General features: G+C 35.3%; 1 protein-coding gene across 3 annotated transcripts in view; it reads right to left on the bottom strand.

Moving 5' to 3' along the window:
• Positions 1-26,769, bottom strand: part of LOC105211059 (merozoite surface protein 2) — a 196,169-nt gene that overhangs the window by 7,830 nt on the left and 161,570 nt on the right. For all 3 annotated transcript variants that reach the window (XM_054229601.1, XM_054229602.1, XM_011182327.3), the window contains 2 exons: positions 21,284-22,170; positions 8,468-8,605 (listed from right to left, as the gene is read on the bottom strand). In XM_054229601.1, coding sequence (XP_054085576.1) covers positions 8,468-8,605; positions 21,284-21,941 — 796 coding nt within the window. In that variant the 5' untranslated portion in view covers positions 21,942-22,170. The remainder of the gene's footprint in view (positions 1-8,467; positions 8,606-21,283; positions 22,171-26,769) is intronic.

Here is a 26,769-nt window from a genome sequence, read left to right on the forward strand (position 1 = left end):
TGAGCTTGACAAATTTCGTTTGATAAAAGCTCACACTTCGTTGCTTGTTTGTGAATTTTTGGCCAAAAACAAAACTGTAATGATGCCTTAGCTTCCAATTCGTCAGTCATGATTCAAAAAATAAAAAAATTTAAGGACTGTCGTATTACCAATCATACGAGAAATCGATGAAAGAGCTAAAGCACACATTAAAAATCGAGTTTAAGAAGTGTTTCGACGATTGGAAGAAGCGCTAGCATAAGTGTATAATATCGAATGAGGGATATTTTTTTTATAAAACAAAAATTCCCATTAGTATTCGAGAGTCCAATGTAGTGTGTATGAGGTATAATTGGAAAGATGCGGGAAAATGTTATCATGATGGTGTAACTATGTAGAAAATATAATATTTGTGCAAAACCCTATGATGAAACATATTAACATATCGAAAACGTATGAACCAGTTTGTCTGAGGTTTGCGATGGAAGTTATGGGTCAATAAGACATAGAAATTCTCGAGCAGCCTACTGCGATGAAAAAACAGCAAAGCTTAATATTAGGTTCAAATAACCTTCATAAGCAGGCGGACTAATTTCTAAAGAATTTTAGAAAACGTAAAGCATTTAGAAAGAAGCGTTAAAGTCAAAACTTTTCTTTCTTTGAAGCATTCGAAAATTCCTCGAGTTAATTATTATTAAAATAATAATAACTGAATAAAAAATATATAAAATTCTATAGCACGGAGTATTATATAGATTTTTGTGTGTATTCGGTATTTAAAGTACCATCCCAAATAAATACTCAAAAAAAAATAATCAAAATCAAATGGCTAGTTTATCAATTCCATTTTGTGCACTCACTTTGAAAATAGAAAGCTTTTAACTTTAAACTAAAAAAGAACAACAAAAATCAACCTGCCATGCATAAAAAAATGCAGTTACGTGCTTTCTCCATTTGAAAGTGTTGCAAAAGCACTAGAAACGGATTCTCCTGCTATACTGCCATGCATTGTGACACGTCGAAAAAAATCTGTGTCGTAAAAGCTGTGCCTGAAGACGTGCTGCCATTAATAAAATGCAACAAAAGTGGCACGCAACACAAACACATACATTATCAAGCAATATACACATAAACGGGATATGTACATACGGGAGTATCCAGTCATGACTTTGCCGCAGGCTAGTTGGAGTGATAGTGAAGTGTGAAATTCCTTTGTGACACTGTTATTTCTTCGGCTCCAAGCAAGTAGGCATTTTTTAAGTGCGTAACCTTTGTCAGCAATAAAGGCTGTGTGTTTTGTGAGTATTTTTTTTATAGTAGTGGGTGTTTTGTGAATGTTTGAGATATGTGAGTGTGATTTTTGCTTTGGTTAAGCATATCCTGTTTTGCATTTTTCACATGTTGGACTTTTTCTAAAGTGCCTTTTTCTTACCTCAGCTTGTTTTCTCTCTCCTTTGACACTTCAACAACGACTATAAAAGGTTCGTTATTGAAATATATCGTTTTATTAGTTTTTGTGCTGTAGCACAGCTAGATATGATGGACCTTAGCTTTCGTGCTTACAATATATTTCATCAACACACTCCTGAAGATGTTGAAGCAAGTGGCTGTTGTGATAGCTCGCTGTAGATGGATTTTTTTTTATTTAATTGTATCTATTTATCTAACGCTAGACCCTTGGTGACCAGTTGCATGCTTTTGAGTGCAGAACGGGATTTCATTTTGAACAAGATGTGTACCAGCAATATTTCTCAATTACTTGAAAATAGTTATATTTTGCTACAACAATAACAAGCGTTTTCGCCAGATTTATTATTTGCAACAGTCTTAAGTACAATGACATAAAGGCAACGACCTAAACTTTACTAATTCAGGGGAATTGTGGACGATTTCTAAAATCTTCTTAAACCTATTTTGCTAACAAAATTTTAATTTTTTACTCAACAATCTAGTACACTAGATACAATCGAACAGGAGGTTGCTTAGGAGGTGAAAGAAATGCTTAAAAACTTAATTACGCTTCTCAGCAAATGTTTACTCCAAATCAGGAAGTGGACTAAGAATATCAACTCAAGCAATCCACTCCCGATTTTTTAAAAAGAGGTGATTATAACAAAAACGAAACCGAACTTCGCATTGTGTGAAGAGTGGATTAAATATTTTTCGGCATTTCATGTACCGATGTAGCCTATAAGATCTCCATCTGAACACCTCAAGTCGTCTGTTTTTATACTCTCGCAACAAAGTTGCTAGAGAGTATTATAGTTTTGTTCACATAACGGTTGTTTGTAACACCCAAAACTAAACGAGTTAGATATAGGGTTATATATACCAAAGTGATCAGGGTGAAGAGTGGAGTTCAAATCCGAATGTCTGTCTGTCCGTCTGTGCAAGCTGTAACTTGAGTAAAAATTAAGATATCTTGATGAAACTTGGCACACTTATTTCTTGGCACCATAGGAAGGTTGCTTTCGAAAATGACCACTGATCGGACCACCGCCACGCCCACAAAATGGCGAAAACCAAAAACACATAAAGTGCCATAACTAAGCCATAAATAAAGCTATTGAAATAAAATTTGGTATGAAGGATCGCACTATGAAGGGGCCTATTTGGGGAGGTGGGCGTGGCCCCGCCCCCAAATAGGTTTTTTGTACATATCTAGGAAACCAATAGAACTATATAAACCAAACTTTCTGCAGTCGTTTTTTTAGCCACTTCTTAATACAGTCCAAAAATGAAGGAAATCGGATAATAACCACGCCCACCTCCCATACAAAGGTTAGGTTGAAAATTACTAAAAGTGGGTTAACTCTCTAACGAAAAAAGTCAGAAACACTAAATTTCACATAAGAAATGGCAAATGGAAGCTGCACTCAGATTTTTTACAAAATGGAAAACAGGAGTGGCGTCGCCCAGGTCTCAGGAACTACTCGACCGATTCTAATGAAATTCGGTATATAATATTTTCTTGACACCCTGATGATACGTGTGGAAAATGGACGAAATCGGATCACAACCACGACAACTTCCCATGTAACTCAATTTTGAACTCCATCTTATTCCTTCACTTTATAATATATACATAACGAACCAATGAAGATAGCGAAATAAAACTTTACACAAATATTGTATATGATCTGTGGCATCATTGGTGAAAAAATTGTCGAAATCGGACTATAAATTTTCAAAGCCCCGAATATCGAATATGAAGAATTCAGTGCGCCATGGTAATTTTTCACCGAAAATTTCGGTAAATCTCTCAGATATCTTCATTTAATTTGGAGGAAATATTTTTCTTCTAATAGTGTCACTTCCCCTTGGTCTCATATACCTCATTATAGGATTTTCAAATTGGGTAAAATTGTGTGTTATCTTAATAAAAATATATATATATATATTTCGAGAGAATAAAATCTTATGAATTTTAAAAATAAACTAATCGTTTAGAGGCAGATATCAGAGGTGATTTCCCATACGCTGCCGCGTGAGAGCACAGAAAATCTTTGATTTATCTCTACAATAATTTATCGTTCAATCTCAGTCGTACTATGTTCTTGGTCTATTTCGCACAAAACAAAAATTCTCGCTCAGATGATTTGTTCGACGATTTGGTCATTTTAGTTGCTTTGGGTATAGTCGTTGAAGTAACAAAAGCTCAACCACGAAAAAAGCAATTTTTTTTTTATCTGGTGCTCTGACTTATGCTTCCAAGACAATTTTCTCTAGGCGTAATGCACTTGCTCAAATCAATGTTTGTCAAAGCAGAAAAAAAAACATATTTTCAGTCCATATACTTGTACTCGTACGTGGAATAAGACGCAAGCATTTGCCCTGTAGAGGTTTATAAAGGTTAGATCTACGATAACTGTCAGCGTGAAAATTTCACGTTAACTGGACTTTCTCGCAAAACAACAAAGCAAAGTCTAACAAAAGGCAGTTATAGTGTGGCACGTGCAACACTTTCAGATACACTCTATGTGTTGTTATTGCATTTAGTGTCTCTACTGTTGCATGAAGTGTGCTATTTCGCACTTAAAACTATTGAAGTGAAATTCTTCCTTCAAGCTAAATGGTTTTTTGTAAGTCAATTTCATAGAAAGCATGGGAGTGTTAGAGGGAGGTAGCAATAGGTAGAGTGCGAGAGAGAAAGAAAATTTGCAGGTGAAAGGTGTGCGCTTATAACTGTATACATATATGTAACTGTATATAGTATGACATATACTCGCACATATGCAATAAATTGCTTTCACAAGTTTTTCCAACGCTCACGCTTTCTTTCAGTTACACTTGAATGAAGATTGTATTTACTTTCACACACACACCCACACATCTAAAGTTTTACAGAGTATTAGTGCACACGAAGGTCAAGCATCTGTTACACCAGGTGCTAACCCATTTGTTGCTGGCAGCACTTGAAATACACTACTGAACAAACTGGCAAAGTGGTATGTGTGTGAATGCGAATGAGCGAAAAATACCAAAAAAGAAAATAAAAAATAAACGAAAATTTCGTGATAAAAGCAAATGTGAATTTGCTCACCTTTTGGCAGTGCTGCGCTGCTCTGCTCTGCCTTTATTCAAAGTCACATCAACTTGGCCACGTTTTACTTGCTCTTCAGCGAACAGCGAAAAGGTTTAAGAGGACTCGCTGACATTTAAAGCAATCACAAATGCTGTGGTGTGGTTCATTGCATGCACAGAAAATGCGCAAAAATGCAATGAGTTCGTTCATTTTTTTCTTTCGTGCGAATTTCAAGGATGAAACGTGAGCAATTTGAAAATCAGTAGTTTGAGTTTTAATTAAGCGGAAATGTGAAATTTTGAATGAAATCATAGCGTTGTTAAATCAATCGAATTATGTACATATCTGCCGTATAAAACGCTCTCAGTTTGGATATCAAAGGTTTAAGAATCAAACATCTCTTATAAATTGAGATAAACTTGTGTTAATAGCGATGAATATAGCAAGATGACGACACAAATTTACAAATAAGAAACTTTAATTTCGAAATTTTATATGGACATACATTTTCTAAAAATCTTTTTTATATTCATAAGTCTTGTAGGTATATTATAATGTTAAACTTCGAGCAATTCACTGCGAAGTTAAACATAATCCTTATATAATGAAAGATAGCATAGTATTGCTTTTCTGATACTAAAGTGTAGCCTGTTTATCGAGTTTTATCTTACTTAATGACTGACATATCCTTTGTAAGGTTAACTGAGTAGGCCGAAGTACACATATGTATTTACTAGGACACATTTTTATAAGGAATAAGCAAATAAATTAAAAATAAAGAAAAATTAAAATTAATATATAATTAAATAGTAATCAACATACATTTATTTATTTTAATTTTATATCGCTTAGTAATTTTATAATGAAAGGCCACGGGGCGTATGAGCAATTTTTTGGCATTTCATGCTATAAAGATGAATAGATATTCGTAACAGTATATGCACTAGGACCAGCTAACTAACTCTTAATAATCGTCTATATAAATGTGGTTTTCTATATTTTTCTAAAATGTAATGCTTAAAATATTTAAACAAATAAAATAATCAAATTTATATATAAAATATAAAAAAAATTTAAAAAATTAAATATTTATTCAGAACAGTCTAGAAAATTTGTGGAATTATTTAGTAAAATTTAGAAATTCTCAAGATGATTATACTCTCGCAACAATGTTGCTAAAAGAGTATTATAGTTTTTTTCACATAACGGTTGTTTGTAAGTCATAAAACTCAATAAGTTAGATATGGGGTTTATATACTCGTATCAAGATGATTAGGCTGATGAGATGGAAGGGGCATATTTGTATGGAATATATTTTTTTTGGAACGTAGACGTGACCCCACCCATATCTCGTAAACTACTAAAGCTATATAAACCAAACTTTCTGCAGTCACTTCCCTTACGTACCCAATCATAGAACATAAAAATAGGTCAAACTACGCCCACCTTCCATACAAAGGTTATATTGAAAATTACTAAAAGTGCGTCAAATCACTAACGAAAAACGTCAGAAACACACAATTTTACAAAATAAATAGCAGAAGTAAACTGCACTCAGACTTTTTTTTTTGAAAAATTGTCGGTCAAAACCATATCTCCGAAACTACTCAACCGATTTCAATGAAATTCGGTAGATATCGAACATGAAGAAGTCAGTACCTAAGGGTAATTTTTCACCCAAATATCGGCAAATCTCACATTTATTTTAATTCAGAGTGAATCTTTTTCTTCTAATATTGTGTCTCTGTACCAAAAATGGTTAAAATCGGGTAATAACTTCCCGCAGCTCCCATATACTTAATTATAGGTTTTTTTTTAAACAGGGTGGGCTTTATTCCGCATATATCGGTTAATATGTGAAATATCTGAGCCAAATTAAGTGAGTGTATAGTCTTGTATATAGTGTACCTTCGTGGTGAAAATAATTGAAATCGGAATTACCTCAACCTTATATACTATTTATGATGATTTTCGTTATTTTATTTAAAAATTATATCTCCCTGTCTTTCAACTTCGAAATGCTTCATATTTGGCAGCCACATAAATGCATCTAAATCGATGGAGTACATGTCCTTTATTTGTATGTCTGAGTTTCTTTAATTTCTTCTCTTGTACTAGTCTTGCAAACATCAAAAAGGACATATGAAAAAGACACCTTTGTCATAAAAAAGACGCATGCGGGTCAAGAGGCTGTGTTGAATGCGTCAAAGGAACAAAAACAAGCAGATAAAATTTGGCCTTAAGGTATAATTAAATACACTGAACTGAGTTGTGTTGACTTTATATGCACGTACATGGTAGTACTTTACACATATATATATTTGAGGTTATGATTTTTTTTTTTTGGTTTTTTTTTTTGCCGCATATACTATTATTTTGGTACACAGTAAAGATTTTTTTTCGATGTACTAATGATAGACTCAGAGAAAAACTAAGCTAGTAGTCCCACATTTTCTTATTTTTTTTTGCTAGCCCACAATAATGTAATGGTGATTTACATATTCTAAATGTACAGAAAGGGTTTATCTGCTGAAGAAAATTAATTTCTAGGGCTTTTTTAGCTTCCAAATTTGATAAATGCGGTCATACATATGAATACATTCATATATTTACATAAATATGTAAATACATATACTGGTGTTTTTGACATCTGAGCAATCTTCCTAATAACTTGTGTTCCTGTACAATTTTATGTGACCTTGCTCTGAATGACAGGCACGTGGATAATTACATAAATATATGTACACGTGTGTAAGTACCATATGGATGTGTAAAAGGACATCGAAAATATTTGACATATAATATCCATACCGAAATGTTTGTATATAGTTGCTTGCAAAAAGTAAAAAAAAATATAATTTCTGTTCATACTTGATTGCTTTGGGAGTTGGACAAGAGCAGGAGATGATTATATACATGTATGTGTGGTATATATTGTTGGATGTTGATATATTTATATGCATATACTATGTGGACTGAGTAAGCGCGATTAAAACAGTTTTACTTTCTTAAGGATCGTAAAGCAATAAAGGTAACATGTATTGCTAAAAATCAATTTAATTTTGTTCAATTGGATCACGGAAAAATTCCTACAATGACGGATTTAAATACCACTGAGTGCGTTCTAACTCTCGGAGATGGAATTAAAGTTTTGGTTGAAATAGCTTTTTATGAAAATTTAACACAGCTATTATATCGAGCTAAACCCAAGTTCAATAACATTTGATTAACTTAAACTCACACCAGTGCAGATGTGTATTCTTCATCAATTCGACGATTTTTTTTTAATTATTAGTCAACATAAATACGCTCACTCCAATACAAGCTGTGCAGTTAATCAGCTGTTTAAGGCTTAATTAACTTACATCATCGCTTTTTATTGCTATAAATATGTATGTAAATATATAACAGCATATTTCCTTGTCCTTTGTCTTTTCATTTCTCATTTTCTCCGGAATGTAACTTTGTGTGGCAAACTTTTCATTTCCTTTCCCGCTCAATATTCTTTCACTATTAAATTTGTTGCTCCCTTTCGGTTATATTGCAAATATACAAGGTATTTTGATGTGTATGACTAATAAAAGAGTTACTATTGCTTATTCAGTTAAAGTTCGTCTCAGGGGACTGGCTTCTGACTTCCTAACCCTTAATAATAACTTCTGTCTCTGAACTTAGTTATCACATTCTTCTTAAGCAACCCATTTTGAAAAACAATTTTTATTACTTTCTTCTGACTTACTAACCCTTAATAATAACTTCTGTCTCTGAACTTAGTTATCACATTCTTCATAAGTAACCCATTTTGAAAAACAATTTTTATTACTTTCTTAAATTATTCTCTTGTAACACCCTGTTTATTACTTCTCCGCTGCTTCCAACAGTTAATTATGTATTTATTTATCCCTTTTAAACAATTTGTTTCCTTAACTGTTGCTATTTACTCGCAGACATGTTTGTACTTACGTTTCTTGCATTTCTTTTGCATGGTTCTGGTGGCCAAGCAATTCGCCTCGCCCTTTTTGAGCGTCAAAGTGCGGGTACGCACATTAGTTTTGAGATCGCAATCGGTCCAGGCGCCTTTCGCGTAACGACAACTGGATTCTATAATATTAAGACAAAATGAAAATGGAAAAAAAAAATTAAAGAGAAATGATAATAAAGCGAAAAATAAAACAAAAATAAGAAAAAAAGAAACAAAATGAAATGAAATAAATGTAAAGTGAAAGGGCTTCAATTAATATCGGGAATAATAAATTGATTAATTTGCTAAATGAGTGAATCTATAAAATGTTTAATCCAAAATTCTTATTTATTTCACAAGCTGAAGAAGAAATCAAGCGAATAAAATGTTACAAATCGATAAATTATATACAAATCTTGTTAATCAGATCTCGGAACTTGAGTAATTGCGCTGGAGTATTGTATAGTTTATTATCATCTATTGCTAAGGGCATGAACGTTTTTTTTTAATTTTTGTTAGTACCCGCTAGGACAATAATTCTGCTGCTGAAACAACCAATACGCCTAAGCTCCAAAACTACTGGTTAGATTGCATCAACATAAAGTCTTCACTAATCATTGTTTATACTATAGTTCCACAGTCTTAAGGAAGCTAATTTCAACTGAAAATTATAAGAGCTATATTGACAGTTGATTCAAGCCATAATAACGAAGAAATTACATTACATAACACTAAATTATATCATCTAATATTTAAAAAATCCGAAAATGATAGATTGGTTTGGATTGGATTAGTCGTTTTAAAACAGCGAGGTCTCCAACTGTTGAATTTTTATACTCTCGCAACAAAAGTTGCTAAAAGAGTATTATAGTTTTGTACACATAACGGTTGTTTGTAAGTCATACAACTAAACGAGTTAGATATAGGGTTATATATACCAAAGTGATCAGGGTGACGAGTAAAGTTCAAATCCGGATGTCTGTCTGTCCGTCCGTCCGTCTGTCCGTGCAAAGGATAACTTGAGTAAAAATTGAGAAATGGGCAAAATCGGACCATTGCCACGCCCACAAAATGGAAATTTGGAACATAGGATCGTATTAGGGAGGGGCACATTTGGATGTAATTTTTTTTGGAAAAGTGGGCGTGACACCGCCCTTAAATAGGTTTTTTGTATATAACTCGCAAACCAATAGAGCTATATAAACCAAACTGCAGTCGTTTCTTTTATCCGTTTCCTTATACTGTCCAAAAATGGAAGAAATCGGATAATAACCACGCCCACCTCCAATACAAAGGTTAGGTTGAAAATGACTAAAAGTGGGTTAACTCACTAACGAGAAACGTCAGAAACACTAAATTTTACAGAAGAAATAGCAGAAGGATTTATACGACGACATTGACATAGTTCAGCGAATAAAAAGACAGCGGCTACGCTGGCTAGGTCATGTTGTACGGATGGAAGAAAACACTCCAGCTCTGAAAGTATTCGATGCAGTACCCGCTGGAGGAAGCCGCGGTAGAGGACGACCTACACTCCGGTGGAAAGACCAAGTGCAAAGTGACCTGGCTTCACTTGGTGTTTCCAGTTGGCGCCAAAAAGCAAAACGGAGGAATAAGTGGCGCGCTCTGGTGGATTCGGCTATAATCGCTTAAAGCGGTTCCTACGCCAAATATATATATATATAATAGCAGAAGGAAGCTGCACTCAGATTTTTTTACAAAATGAAAAATGGGCGTGACATCGCCCACTTATGGGTCAAAAACCATACCTCAGGAACTACTCGACAGATTTCAATGAAATTCGGTACATAATACTTTCTTGACACCCTGATGACACATGTGAAAAATGTATACATAAGGAACCAATGAAGATAGCGGAATAAAACTTTATACAAATAGTGCATATCATCTCTGGCTTCACTTGAGAAAAAATTGTCGAAAACGGACTATAACTTTTCAAGGCCCCTGTTATCGAACATGTTGAACTTAGCGCCTAAGGGTTAAAATTTACCCGAAAATATGGGTAAATCTGTCAGATAATTTAATGTAATTCAGAGAAAATTGTTTTCTTCTAATAGTATGTCTCTGTTCCAAAAATTATTAAAATCAGGTCATAACATCTCCTAGCTCCCATACACCTAATTGTAGGATTTTCAAAAATACGCATATATGTATTGGTTAATATGTGATATATCTTAGCGAAATTAAGTGAGTGTATAGTCTTGGATATAGTGTACCTGGCTGGTGAAATTGAATGAAATCGGTTCAGGAATTACCTCAGCCCTCATACACTATATAAGACGATTTTCGTTATTCTATTAAACATTATGCCGAATTTATAAGTAAATTTGTGTGTTATCTTAATAAAATTTGTTCAATAAATTGCGAGAGTGTAAAATGTTCGATTGCACCCGAACTTAGCCTTTCCTTACTTGTTAATTTAAGAATACACAGAATACCAGAAGTTCTAAGATTCCACCCTGGTTAAATCTAACTACATATAATGTCCTTTGATCTATTTTGTATAAAACCGTTTGTCAGAAAGTTAATTCTTTCAAATAAGTTGGATCGTACAACTCTATAATAGATTTCTTGGATCAATCGACAATGTTCCCATTCGATTAATTTGTTTTTAGTTTTTATCATGATTGTTAGTGAGACAACGTCTTAAATATGCGGTAGATAGTCTGATGGCTCACACAGTTATTCTACATAATTTGGTTGGAGAAAATTAAAATTTCAAAAAAATGTTTTCAACTGTTTGAGTTAGTATTACTGTTTTTAATTTTATAAATATTTTTTTAGCTGAAATGAAAAATTAAATCAATACTTTATTGTTTGTATACATTTCTTACCGAGTGTAGACTTGTTTTACTAAGCTTATATATCTACAATTACTCTCCAAATACATATGGCTGTAGTTCTACAAACTTTCACAATTCCACTCATTGTATCAAACAATTTTCGATAAGCTCAGTAAAGAATTTTTATTAAGGCAATATGGCTTCAGGCATTTCGGCGAAAATTTAATTTAACATTTGAAATACTTCGGAAAGTTTTCAAGTTAAAGCAGCATTATATGGATTGCACATTTATTTGGCAAACCTTTGTGCAGGCACCAATGTTCGGCATCTGTATTTCTTTAAATTCACGACCTTCGAACTTTACGCTTCACTGCACGCAAGCTTACTTATATACAAAGCTACGAACTATATAGCTGGTATACGACTAATAAGTGTCAGTATGTATGTATGGTATGTATGTATGTTGGGCATTAAGCTAAGCTGTAGCATCGACTTTTTTGTGCCGAACTTTCATTCAATGTCGGCAAATGAGTTGCAAATTGGCTTTAACTGTGCACAAAAACTCACAAAATTCATCAACTCTTGTCATTGCAATGTCGACCGCAACAAGGCAGCATATACAAAGGTGTATATGTATATGGGTATAATACTTAAATGTGTGTATTTTCCTATGATATCAGGATATTGTATGTAATATATGTATATCTAGTAATAAAAAATTATATGTAAATATATTAGGTAAAGCCGATTTCACTAAACAACATTTTAGGAAATTTAAGTTCTGAAAGAATTTAAAAAAAATTTTGCTGTATCCAAATTTTTTATATTTCAGTAAACTAATTTCCATTAATTCTTATGAGCATTGCGTCCTGTTAATTTTCCATCTCTATCACTCTCTTTCCGCAACTTATTTGTTATCCATACAATCAGTTATAGAAATCATACATCCAAATCTGTTAGAGGCGGACAAATTTAATCCTTGTAGTTGACGTCCGGAAATATGGAACTAGTAGGATATGATAAATCTGAACCCAGATCCACATAGGAATTAATAACCTACTCTAAAAATATTGCAAGCAAGAGAAAGACATCTTAAGAGCAACAAGAGAAACTTCGAAATTTATTTCTGATCTTCAAAAGAGCTGAAAGTAACTCTTATAAAGTTCATGAATATGACTGATCGCCACTAGGTCGATTTACTATCTAGGACGGACGGAAATCGCGCTCTGGATATTAAAACAGTTAAATATATGCGCTGCTTGCAAGGGATTCTGTCGTACCTTTCCTGATTACATCCGCTCGTTAGATCACATTTATTAAAGTTATTGGTAAATTATGAATCACTTCTGATTATAAAGACGTGGAAACGGTTTCAAATATTCATCATACATAGTATACACTTAATCTAGGCTACTTGTTTAATATGTAACGAAAGCCCCAGTTTTTTTGAGTTTGAAGATTCCAAAGCAAACTTAATGCTCATCTTGTGGCTGGTGGTGTTTCAAGACCTAAAATCACTAACCTAACCTACATTAATAGGGTTGAAATCCAGCATAATAGGGTTATCGTAAGACCGGACGTCGGGTTATTAAAAATAATATTCTTCACATAAGAAATTTGAGAAACTTGAAATCTTTAATTTGTTCGTCATTCCAAAAGATATTTGGACTTGATAATTCTTCTTGTCAAAGAAGTCGTCTTGCTGAACTCTGTTAGGTTCTTAATCTATGGCTGAAATGCACCAATTATCATAACATGTTAAGTTACTTTCTATAAGAGGATTATCATTGAAAGATTCTGTTCAAGACCCTGGTCCACATAATTATCAAACGAATATAGATGAGAAAATAATGAAAAATAGTCGAATCTTCGTTTCAGGCTTATCGTCAAATACAGATTATTTATAACTATTTTTCCATTTTTAAGTAGTCCTCAGAAAACCTTGAAATGTTAGATAGAACTAGAGATATACCCGCTAGGTACCTTATTTCAAGATATTACGAATTATAAGATTTTAAATTCATTTTGTGAGCCGACCTAATCTATGGTTTGTTACATACATACATACATACATATATACTAAACCATAAATGCGAATATACTCTAATGTAGAAAACATAAATGTGTACTTTGCCTGTTACATTAAAGCTGCACCACATGCTTTCTAGCTTATTTATTCCCAACCAAAAATGTACGCACATGCGGATACATATATCCATGTACGTACATATATTCATATGTATGAATGTATATGAGTATGCATGCGAAGGCAAGGACACAATATTCCAATAAACGCAAAAAACCTTGCCGCATACACACGTAAAGCAATTATCCATACGTTTCTCGTTTTCATATCTTTTTTTTCCACTTTATTCTCGCATTGAAGTCCCGCAGGAAGCTGGACAATATAATTTTCGTTTCGTATGTTTTGCGCAGTGATTCGTGCGGGTTGCTAAGCACACACACACACATACACAACTGTGAAACTACTTAACGGTTGTTTCCATTTACATGGAATATTGCATGGTAAGAAAAGCGTAGAATGCTTCGGAATTTGTGTATATGAAGCCTATAAAGTGCCCAAGTTATATGCATAAAAGTATATATAGCTATGCATGTACAACAATGTATTTGCAATGTACATACATGTATAGTATATAACAGAAGTATTCCAATAACAACTCAATTATACTCTCTTATCATTATTTATTGCTCATTAGTACACATACTCCTCGTCTTCTATAGAAAATTGGCAGTGAAAACGATGCTAAGTTTTAGCTTCAGCTGAGACTGACATGAGTCTGATTGTTTTTTTGTTTTTGCATTTTTTACATTTCCTTCATCGAGTTTGATGTAACAAATGCGGGTTAGTACGACTACTGCACTTAATTACAACTTGTTCATGATTTTCTACTGCCACTCTGCCTGTGATGCCACTTTTCTGGCTGGTTTCAAAAAAAATTCCTAAAATGATTTTTCTTTTAAATTTTCTTTTTCCTAGTATGAAGTAAAGATCAGAGTGGAAGATTGCAAATAATGCCTTAAAAACTAGATGGAATGAACATTTTAAAAATATTTTCAAGTTCTACTTATGATTGGTGGTAGGTACAGTACGAATAAAGAGCAATGGTTCATAGTTTAAATTTTCGGACAATTATATTTGCACTCAAGATTCAAAAGGGGCTTTCGGAAACATTTTCGTTTTATACTCTAGCAACGAAGTCTATCTGGGAACCATTAACAGTAATAACAATGTCAGCCTGGAAATCCAACGCAGAATCGCTCTTGCCAACAGGTGCTACTATGGACTGAGTAGGCAATTGAAAAGTAAAGTCCTCTCTCGACGAACAAAAACCAAACTCTACAAGTCTTCATCATTCCCGTCCTTCTTTACGGTGCAGAAGCGTGGACGATGTCAACATCCGATGAGACGGCACTAGGAGTTTTCGAGAGAAAGGTTTTGCGGAAGATTTATGGTCCCTTAAACATTGGCAACGGCGAATACCGCAGAAGATGGAATGAGTGTTATTCGACGACATAGACATAGTCCAGCGAATAAAAAGACAGCGGCTACGCTGGCTAGGTCATGTTGTTCGAATGGACGAAAGTGCTCCAGCTCTGAAAGTGTTCGTTGCAGTACCTGCTGGTGGAAGCCGAGGAAGAGGGAGACCTCCACTCCGATGGAAGGACCAGGCAGAGGGGATGCGTGGCGCGCTGTTGTGCATTCGGCTATAACCGCGTGAGCGGTGTCTAGGCCATTCAAAAAGAAGAAGAATATGTCTCCGTGCCAAAAATGAGTGAAATCGGGTCATAATTTCACCTCGCTCCGATATACCTAATATTAGGGTTTCCAACTTTTAATGGGCTTTAACATTTATATGACGTATATGTGGATCAAATTATGTGTTATATTAATGAAATGTTCCGTTACACCCGAACTTAGCCCTTCTTTATAACAATCAAAACAATTTTATTAAAAATTATGTTAATGTAGGTTTTCTGTTTATTTTCTTTGTTGACATTTTTATGGTGGTATGCAAATCGTTTGCGAAATTCTACAGAAAGCTGAAAGAAAGATCATTCTCAACGTTTAACCGCCTACTATGTAGATTATAAATTGTTGTTTATCGAATGGTAGTTTCTGACACCTTGAAAAAATTAAAGAAGTTATGAAATTATGTTTATCAGAACGTTTGTAATGATGAGCCGAATTGATATCCGGATATCTGGATGTCCATCTATACGTCGGATCATGCAAACATTTAAAATTACTTATTGAGAGTTGGTACACATGTGCCCTTGGTATTCTGAGAATACTCATACTGCCAAAAAAGAAAAACAGATTTCTTTAATACTATCGGAAGTGTGATTTGGTATTGGGGCCTCAATGGAAAATATTTTAGAGGAGGGTTTACTGTATGTATTATTTAATGCTATACAGTGAAAATGGATGAAATTGGGAAAAAGGCCACGCCCACATTCATGTGAAATTTTATGCCTCAGAAATTATGAAAATCGCATCAAGAATATTTTAGTTCTTAAACTTCTCATTACGTCTAGATTATGAGTTGAGATACGTTGATAATGGTCAAGATCGATCCATTGCCCTCATATATGACAATATGAGAATCTGATACTTCAATATCTATATTATTTCGTCAGTTTCGCTTAGCATGGTATGATTTAGTACCAATAATGAATATGAACTTTCTCCTAACCCCGATATACCGCTTAAAATTAATACCTTTAGACCTTATCCAGAAGTATGGTGACAAAATTTGCATAACATGTGTTTATTCGGCACTAAAATTAGTTGAAATCGGTCAATATCTTCCTCGAGACACCAATAATGATTTTCGTCCCTCGGTTTATGTAATCTTTGAGACCCCAATAATGATATCCGTCACTCGGTTTATTTCTTCGTCGAGGTTCCATATAATATATTTAAAGACATCCGTCCCTCTGGTTTTCTCTTAACAAAGTATTTGCGGCTATTTAAGCGTAGGTTTATGAGATTTTAGAACCTTCTCTTCATTTCCCTGTGTTTTATCTTTACATTTTTATTTTGTTTGCAATACAGCTAATACCCTTTCAGCCTCGAGCAGCTGTTGTATGAAATGAGCTGGTGAATGTTTTCGCAAATTAACACTTCAACAATAACGACGGAAATTTTTATATTCTTTACAATTTCCTTGTATTGTGCGAATATACCTTAGAAAAGGGTGAAAAATGTCAACGTGCTGCTAATATGGCAATGAAATACTGTTGAAAATGGGAAATGTTAAATCCTCCGTACTCGTTTATACAGTTATTTATGAGAATTGACTTGTCGTGTTTTTTGAGTTACATAAATATTTAATGTTGTTCACCAATATCTGTCATTATTTTACGATTTTCGAAGATTTTGCGCTTTATAGCTTTCAACTGCTTATCATAACTCTATGACTCACATGCCTACTTATAAATTATACTTAAAATATACATACATGAGTGCACATAATGGTTATATCCATATGTTTGTGCATATGAATCCTTAGAGATTTTCAATGGAATACCCCAAATACACACACACACACAGTGACCTGCTAGCGCTCAAAAATCGCCAATTCATGCCACACACAGGAATAAATCCACACATATACTTATGTATGCTGTGTGTGTTAGTGCGTGTATTTATGAATACTCATGGCAATAAATTTGGGTAGTAAAATTCGTATGCGTAAATGCAGTGCATGATTTCGCTTTATTTATGTTGTGCACGCGTGAGATTACCCAAACATTCGTTGGGGAATTCATACACTCACTCGTGCATTTGTACACTTTCGGTTGTTATTATGTACCCTGGCTATGGTTATAATGGCGAAATCGTTTACTGCCGTTTTAAAATTTACCGCAAATACATAAAATAGCAAGTACTAAGCTGTGCTGGCGCGAAACTTTCGGTAGCGAAAAAAAAAATCGTTTTTAATGCATAGATAAAGTGCGATCAACTTGGAATGTTTGTTAGTAATGAGCATAATTATTCTCATATAATAAGTGGAAAATAGTATTATAAAACTTTATGTTAACATATTGGAGATTTAAGTAGTACTATACACATAAGGAGTGATAGCTTCAACTTAAAGTGTTGACCCTCAAACAGTGTGCTATGAATTAGTCGCTCTCGAAACTCGGTTTCGACTGAAAGAGATGACTGTGAGACCGATGGTGCCAGAGTCAACAGTACTTCTTGTGATTATTTTGAATGGCGTTCTACCGAAAAATCGGTTTTTATTGCTGACTGAACTGATGCAAAGAAGTCAGAGAGAGCAAGATGAGCCCTAAAATCATCATTATCGAGCTATTCGGATGTCGATGTACAAATCCTGTAATTTCTGGAATAACGTCTGCTTTGACGACTTTTATTTTCCGAGAAAAAAAATATATTCATTACGAAAAGTTAAGATTATATTCAATAGCGAGGTGCTGAACCGTTAAAGGGTTGATTCATGGTATCACGGTAATTTTTCGTACCACGTTTTTTGACAACTTTTTTTTCATTTTTTATATATATATATATTTTTCTGAATCATCAACATCTCAAGAATATTCGGAGAAAAACTAACGAAGTTACAGCAGGTTGAATAACGGTACCTCCAGCTATCTGCGCTGAGTGTACAAACCTTTGAATCGATTTTCCGAAATATGTAATTTTTAAAGTCGGTGACCAGCCTACAGAAAAAAATACTGCATCGATCGTTTTGAAATTTTGAAAAAATATTCTACATATAGTATATAGCTCTCGAATGACGTCGAGTTTTTCCAAAAATTGGCTTGAAAATGGTACTAAAAATTGAAAAAATTAATTAATTTTGTTATATATACTCTTATATTCCAATACTCTTATATTCCAAAAGCCCTTGATCTTAGATGAGATGTTTTCATACTAGCGCCTTTCATTCAATTATCTCTGTTTCAGGTTCACAAAAAGGTCTGTAAGCTCTCAGTCATATATATACTACGTCTTATGATGAGTAAGCTCTTAGAACCGTTGGTGATTACTAAAAACGAACAGAGAACGAATTCGCTCTGAGAGATATTTTTGTTGAGTTATTATAATGACAAGAAGATTGATATTCATCTAAGATTTATTTTCTCGCAACAATTTCCAAATCCAAGCAGTGAAAACATATCTATCAGCAACTTTCAAGTTCATGGGGTTAAGTGTTCAAATGAGACCTTTTTCTATTTGGTATGTGCCTGGCGGTTTGAATCAAATCGTATTGTTTATGAGAATTTCCAGTTATTTTACGTCTACATTTAGACACGCCTTTAATGGCTTCATCAATCGTTGCACGCATTGACTGCTGCTGTCAGCCACAAACGAAACACTTAACAACGCCTTGCCAAAAATCATCAGCCAAAATACAACAATTACACCCACATTTTCTTCAACTTAAAGCAAAAGTAGTTAGCTCGGCTTGTTGTTTTTGCATTCATATCTTAAGCGTAAGTTGGCGGAGTACTGCTCGTGTTTTCTGCTTATTACTTTCCTGTTTGCTTAAGTTCATAAATAAATGGGTAATTGCTTTCGCTAATGCTGCGGTGTGGGTGTGTGTGTGTCTATGAAGGGCGCGTATCGATGAGCGCCAATGTATATACATACATATATCTACTCAACTTTATGTATATGTATGTGTATTATATATGAAATAAAGTTCCCAGTTCGTTTTGGTTATTTTCATGCTGAACGCTTTTAACCATTTCGCTTGTATTGGCTAATTTGTATGCAAAAAAGGTTGTGCGCAATTTTCCAGCAGCTCATCACCCTTGGGCATCAATACCAGTACCAGTACAAATAGAAATATTTACATGTACAGCTTCTTGAGTGAATGAGGTCAGTAACAGAATATTTGAGTACAACGAAGAGCTTCGAGATTATCCACTCTTTAATGGTTATTTATGTGTGTACACAGTTCTAGATATATGTACTTGTAAGGCGACCCTGTTGGAAAAACTTGAACAATAATATTTCGGTATTCGGAGCACTACATCCAACTTATGGTTTAGTGGAAAAATTTGAATCCGCAGGCACAGTACAAAATGTTCCCGTGCCAGTGAGACAAAGAAGTGCCCGTAGTCTTAAGAATATTGCTGCCGCTAGAGCATCAATTGAGGAAGACCCAAATCAGTATCTCACACGTCGTTCTCAAGCGTTCAAAGGCATCTCTCTGACGTTGTTGTGGCGAATTTTGGGAAAAGATCTTGGACTACATCCTTACAAAATCAAATTAACACAAGAACTGTAGCCGTTTGACCCCAGAATCGTCGTATGTTTGTGAATTGGACTGAGCAACAACTTGAATTAATCCGAATTTTCATCAAAAAATCATTTTCAGCGATTAGGCTCATTTCTGGTTGAATGGCTTCGTCAATTAATTCGTTATTGCTCAGGCAGCAATCCACACGTACTCCATGAGTCACTATTTCATCCCGAGCATTTATGGTTTGGTGCGGTTAATGGGCCGTAGGCGTCACTGGGCCGTACTTATTCTGTGATAATCAAGACCGGCATATTACTGCGAATGGGAATCGCTACCGTTCAATGATAACCGAATATTTTTGGCACGAATTGGATGATATGGACTTGGATGATATGTGGTTCAAATAGGATGGCGCCACAGGCTACACAGCGAATATCACAATCGATTTATTGAAAACCAATTTTGGTGAACGTGTTATCTCACGCAATGGACCAGTCAATTGGCCGCCTAGGTCGTGCGATTTGACGCCATTAGACTATTTTCAACGTAGTCCGTTGAGTCTATGGGCTTTGCCAACAAGCCAGCGACGATTTATAAACTTCTTATGCTTGAAAACCGTCGTTAATTGGGTTCAGCGTCTGGACTTCTGCAAGTGTGCCCGTGGTATCCATGCAAAAGAAATCGAATTCCATACATAATGGCATCAAATGTACCTTCACAGGTATACAGAATTTCATAGATATCCCAAAGATTTTGTAGCGCTCTCTTATTGAAAAACTCTTTATAAGCAAATATCAGGTGCTAAACTCCGGCTTTAAGAGCAGATCACTTGGGAAGTTCTGTTATGAAATATTTCTTATTGTTGGAGATAATTATTTAAAAATAATTATTTAAAAATCGAACCAATGGAAACGATTGTAAAGAGAGTTAGGGAAGACAAATATAACAATTATTAATGTTCGGTATTAAAATTTTCGATGTATGTTGGTTTCTGTGCAACATCTTGTATTTTATATTTCTGCGCAATTAGCATAATATTCTAGAATTAAAATAACTCAGAATGGATATAAGCAGCATTTCATAGTATATTTAAGATGAAGACTTCTTTACACGGATTTTTTAGTACTAAACCCATTAAGTACATGTCGTTTTTCCTACTGGGTATGCAAAACCAGTTTCTGTTATGATATTGCTTTCGGCTTTCTTTAATAAACATGTACACTCTGCGTTGTATTGCTATTAATATTGGCATTGAATCTATTTTTGTTGCCTTAGGATAAGTGATTTCGGGTTTATATGTATTATAAATGGGAAATTAAGACATGTTAAGTAAAGTAAAGGTAAGGAAAATACAAAAATATAAATTTTTTAGCTGTTGGGGAAAATTTGTATAACCCTGTTATCCTTCTGTTTCCTAAGCATTTCTAAGACAGCTGATAGATTTGCATATCTAAGGTTACTTATGCTTATGAAAAGGAGGTCTCGAGCTAATTTTGAGCGTATAATTAGTGAGATGAATGTCAATATCGCTACCCTGCATAGAAGGATCTTTGAAAAACAGCGACCTACACTACTTGGCAGCCTACTAGGAAGAGTATTAACTAATTTAGTCGCCTGATTGATGGGAGGACTTTTTCCGCTTAGCTTAGAGCAATTGATATCAATTTGCTTAGAGCAATTGTCCCATTTGGTGCACTGAATGTGTCCCTGTTACTACTGTGAAATCTTTGCTTACTTCCAAATAACTATAACTGATTAATTTAGATCTTACGTGACTTTTCCGAAGTTGAGGTCTTCTCCACGCTTTCCATGCGTACTTTAGTGCCCGAACCACTGCCATTGCCATTGCCATTGCCGCCGCGTTTGCCGTGTCCCTGATGTTGTTGTGCACGTGGAAGTTGTTGACGTTGTCTACCCTTGCCATTGCCATTATTACCACCATTGCCGTTACCGCTGCCGTGATGTTGTTGTGCTTGACCACCAACAGTAGCAGAGAACTTTTTATCTTGCTTCCGCCCACCGTTCGAGGCATCAGTGCTCTTGTTCTGCTTCTTATTGCTGTTGTTGCCATTTTTGTTGCGCTTGCCACCGCCAACAGCCGCTGTATCAACGTTGGCTGCGCTGTCATCGACGCCATCAACATTGGCACCACGCGCTGCACGCCGCACCAATACATCACCCGACTCCATCGCCATAACCAACTTGGCATTCGCCAGCTCGGCGGCCGTAGCGTGTGGTAAATGGGAGCGTGAACGCTTCACTTTGCCGCCAAATGTTTTGATACTCCGCTGATGGTGGACGAGATCGTGATCGCCATGGTTGCTGGTGACAGCAGCGCCGGCGTTGTGACTACCGCGTAGACCATAAATCAATGTTGGTTGGCAGATAAATGCCACCAGCAGAAGTACGCAGACCATTAGAAGATTCATTTTAACAAAGAGTTGACGTTTTGATTGGTGATGTTGTTTTTGTTGCTGCTGTTGCTGTTGTTCGGCCTCGAGTGGTGTCGGTTTTCTAGCCCTGGCGACAGCGTTGCTAGCCCGAATCGCAGTGCGTGTACTGCGGCTGGTTTTTCTCGTCGTCCAACGCCGTTGCTGTTGTTGTAGCTGTCGGTTGGTATGCAGATTTGATGGTGAACTATTGGCCAAGAAGAAATCTCTGTAATGACGGAAAGAATGAAGAAAAGAGAAACGTTATTGAAGTGCGAGATAAATAGTGCTAACGAGTGAAGTATGAAATGTAATTTCCTCGGCACTTCTTTAGTGAGTACCAAAGATTCTTGTGTCGGTTCTATGCCAAGATTATAAAGAAATATTGACTTTATAAGGAAGGTGTAAAGGACAATGTATTACGGTCACAGCAGGAGCCACTGAAAAATAAGACTACAGATATAATCCATATATGCTATCTTATGAGGTACCCATGACAACTGGTTGATAACTCATGTCTTGGTCGTCAGAAATCCCCCGCTGAACCCTCCCTAAGGGTGTCGACTGGAAATAGATACCACATTGTCGTGACCGTAGTCGGAACGGACTAGAACAAGGGCTTGTTGCAGTCGGGAGGTTTCTAGCTAAGGTCTGGCTTTATTATCTTTGAGTGTTCGTTGTTCCTTAATAACAGCACTTAACGGTGAAGTCTTACTATGGATCAAAGTGTCACGCGACTTGCTTGAGGATCAGCTTTGCTGGAGGTTCTTAAATAGCCTAGTCTCAAACGAATCTAATGGATACCTGGCGCCCTTCGTATGAAGATATCATTTCTTGCGTAGCGGAGGCTATCCGCAAGCGGAATTGCTTTCCCCTTTACTCGAGGGTCCAAAAATGGTTTCCAGCAAATAAATTAAAACAAATATAACAAAGGGCTGCGTTCTCAACGAGCCTTAAGAAGACAAGTGAAAAGACAGAAGCTAAGGTCAAGAGGCAAAGGCGAGCACCAGGCCGAGAGTTGGAGTTAACACTAACTCCAGTAAAGCAAAAACATCGGCGGCAGTCGGATCCAAGCTAAGTAGCCAGAGTTTGCCTACAAGTCAGAAAGGCAAAGGAGATGCCAAAAGTGATGTTGCTGGCAGTGCTTCCTCAAAAAAATGCCTATTCTTATGGTTGAGAATCCAAACAGAGCGCAGTAAGCGGAATTACTTAAACTTACTAGCTCGTCTGAATTGTTCCAAAACTAGTGATATATTCAATTTATTTATTTTGCAAATAGAATAGATAGAAAAAAATAAAAAAGGTATTACTTCAAGAGTAATGAAACGATTAAAACTTCATTAATACTTCATGCTCAGCGAAGCATTAGCTGATCACATTTCCAAATATAACGGGTGTTTTTTTAGATGTGTGGGTTCAATGAGGCAATACTTTTTTCGTAGTGGTTCTTTTTGACAGTTGTTACTTGATTTAGACTCACTTTGGTTTGCCATTTCATAATGAGCAGACCTACCCTGGTCTCTGCTGGAACTTATTTCATCCAGTCTCGGCGTTCACTTGCCCGAAATCTTTTTAAAACATGACAAATCCTTATATTTATAATAAAGCTAAATTCTTGGCTGTACCATTAAAGTACATGCGTTTTATTTCTTCTTGATAACCATATATGTATTGAAGAAAACACCCTTTAAATTGCTCATCCAACATGTTAAAGAAAGCACAGTGAATATGTATGAAAAAAAAAAACAAAAACTGCAGAATTGAAGAATTGCGCATAGAAAGGGAAACGAAAAGTGTAAAATAGCACGAAATCGGTTACTAACCAATTTTCCATCATCGCCAGCTGCTGCTTGGATGGCGCAAAAATGCAACGCTTGCTTTATTTGCTGCGTTGCAGTTTTACCACTCGCATACATACAGTTATCCTAGACATACAGTGTTGTACGAGTAGTTGTGCGTCGTTCTTCAAGCGCGCATTTCGCAACAAATCAATAAGTAGTGATAGGAAACATGTGTGCCGCATTTTCTACTTGCGCCAACTGCCAACAACTTTTTTACTTTCTGTTGCCAAAGAAACTGCACGAAGATGTAGCAAATCAAAAACTTCATTTATCTGTGAAATTCGATTTTCCGAAATAATGATATCGTTGCGTTGTACATCCTCTTTCTCTTTTATCTCACTGACACAGTGTATAATGCATGTGTACGCTTGTGGGTTAGTTGTTATGATAGTTAAGGGTTAGAGGTTAGGTTGGATTATAAGTTATGCTAGAATTGAAATCAGTGTAGGGTAATCTATAATAATTAAGTAAAGTTAAAGAATATGTTAGAACATTACAAATATTAATTTTGTAGGTCAAAGATTCGTACTGAACTATTTCGACTGATTTACACTTCGCCTTGTGAAATTTTTATACTCTCGCAACAAATGTTGCTAAAGAGAGTATTATAGTTTTGTTCACATAACGGTTGTTTGTAACACCCAAAACTAAACGAGTTAGATATAGGGTTATGTATACCAAAGTGATCAGGGTGAAGAGTGGAGTTCAAATCCGAATGTCTGTCCGTCCGTCCGTCTGTGCAAGCTGTAACTTGAGTAAAAATTAAGATATCTTGATGAAACTTGGCACACTTATTTCTTGGCGCCATAGGAAGGTTGCTGGAAGGTTGGTCGAAAATGAACAAAATCGGACCACTGCCACGCCCACAAAATGGCGAAAACCGAAAACACATAAAGTGCCATAATTAAGCCATAAATAAAGCTATGGAAATAAAATTTGGCATGAAGGATCGCACTATGAAGTGGCATATTTGGATGTCATTTTTTGGGGAAGTGGGCGTGGCCCCGCCCCCTACTAAGTTGTTTGTACATATCTCGCAAACCAATAAAGCTATATAAACCAAACTTTCTGCAGCCACTTCCTAATACAGTTCAAAAAAGAAAGAAATCGGATAATAACCACGCCCACCTCCCATACAAAAGTTAGGTTGAAAATTACGAAAAGTGGGTTAACTCACTAAAGAAAAACGTCAGAAACACTAAATTTCACATAAGAAATGGCAGATGGAAGCTGCACTCAGATTTTTTTACAAAATGGAAAATGGGCGTGGCGTCACCCACTTATGGGTCAAAAACCATATCTCAGGAACTACTCGACCGATTTCAATGAAACTTGGTTTGTAATAGTTTCCTTATATCCCAATGATATGTTGTGAAAATAGGCCAAATCGCTTCACAACCACGCCTACTTCCTATATACCAGAACTTTGAAGACGATCTCAATCGTTTGCATTACAATATATAAAGTAAGCACTAGTGAAGATATCGGTGCAGAACTTTGAACAAATACTACGTTAATAGTGTGGCAGCTCTATTCTAAAAATCGCCGAAATCGGACCATAGGTTTTTAAGGCCCCATATATCGAACACGAGGACCTCGGTGCTTCTAACCTAATATTATGGTTTCCAACTTTCAATGGACTTTATACAATATATATGACGAATATGTGGGTCAAATTGTGTATTATATAATATTAATTAAGTTAAATAAATAAATTGCGAGAGTATAAAATGTTCGGTTACACCCGAACTTGTTTACTTTGTTTGAATATTTCTTCCAAGAGTTCCACAAAAAAAATTGCACATTCTATTGTTAGATACTATCTTTTGGAAAATACTAATTTGGAGTAATAAGAGCAAATTTGAATTAAAAAATACGAAAGGTAGCCAAAAAGTTTGACGAAAGCGTTATGAGAGGCTCAAAAGTAAGTATATCCAAGAAACCATTAAGTTCGGAGGTGGAATTGTTTTAATTTGGTCATCAAATCTGGTATTAATCGAAGGCAAATGACGGGAGAGTCCTACGGAGTGATGCTGTGTACAAATTTAGAGCCCTCGGCAAAAAAAATGGACTTAGAAGATAACTTTATATACCAGCAATACAATGTACACAAAAATACAAGTCGTGTTACGAAAGAATGTTTCGATCAAAAATCGATAGAACTCCTACTATGGCCTGGCCAAATCTCTGAGTAAAAGCCTATTAAGCATTTATAACAATATTTGAATGATAAGCTCGACCGATATTATTGTCGTCCCAATAAATGAGACATTTTGAATAAATTAATGGACTCCCGGGAAAACATACCGATCGATATTATGCACTTAGACACAACAGTCCCCATTCGATATTATACACTTAGGCCAGTGCTTCATTCAATCGTCGAAACACTTCTCAAACTCTATTTTTGGGTCTAGGATTTGGATCTTTCAGCTATTTCTCGTATGCTGCTAAGACATCTACTATCGTTAAGGTTCTCTTTAATTTTGGAAATATGAAAATGTCTCATAAATGTCTGGCGAGTATGGAGGCTGGGGCATTGTGATAGTATTGTTTTTAGTCAAGAATTCACGAACAACCAACGAAGTGTGAGCTTTTAACAAATGAAAATCGCCGAGCTCATAAAAACTAATCTTAGCGGCTGATATCCTCACGAACTAAGGATCTAATAGGTTTTAAGTTTCCACCTAATGATATACGAATTATTCAACTGTGATTAGGATTTGAAACAAATAATATTACAAATATTGAAAAGTACCGTTATCTTTCGTAAAGAAGCTAACGGACGATATAGCCTTCAGAAAGTCCCATTCTAAAGTGAAAATCTGAATTATTGTAGACGAAGTAGATACCTTAACTATATTTTAAAGAATTGATAACAATTTTAATTTCTAATTTTCATTGAATTGGTGAACGGATATACATGTAGAGAAAGCTAATGTTTCATACTGGACTCTTTTGTGGTAGAAAAGTGAAATTTAACTGCC

The sequence above is a fragment of the Zeugodacus cucurbitae genome, chromosome 4 (genome assembly GCF_028554725.1).
Source record: "Zeugodacus cucurbitae isolate PBARC_wt_2022May chromosome 4, idZeuCucr1.2, whole genome shotgun sequence".
NCBI classification, from domain to species: Eukaryota; Metazoa; Arthropoda; class Insecta; order Diptera; family Tephritidae; genus Zeugodacus; species Zeugodacus cucurbitae.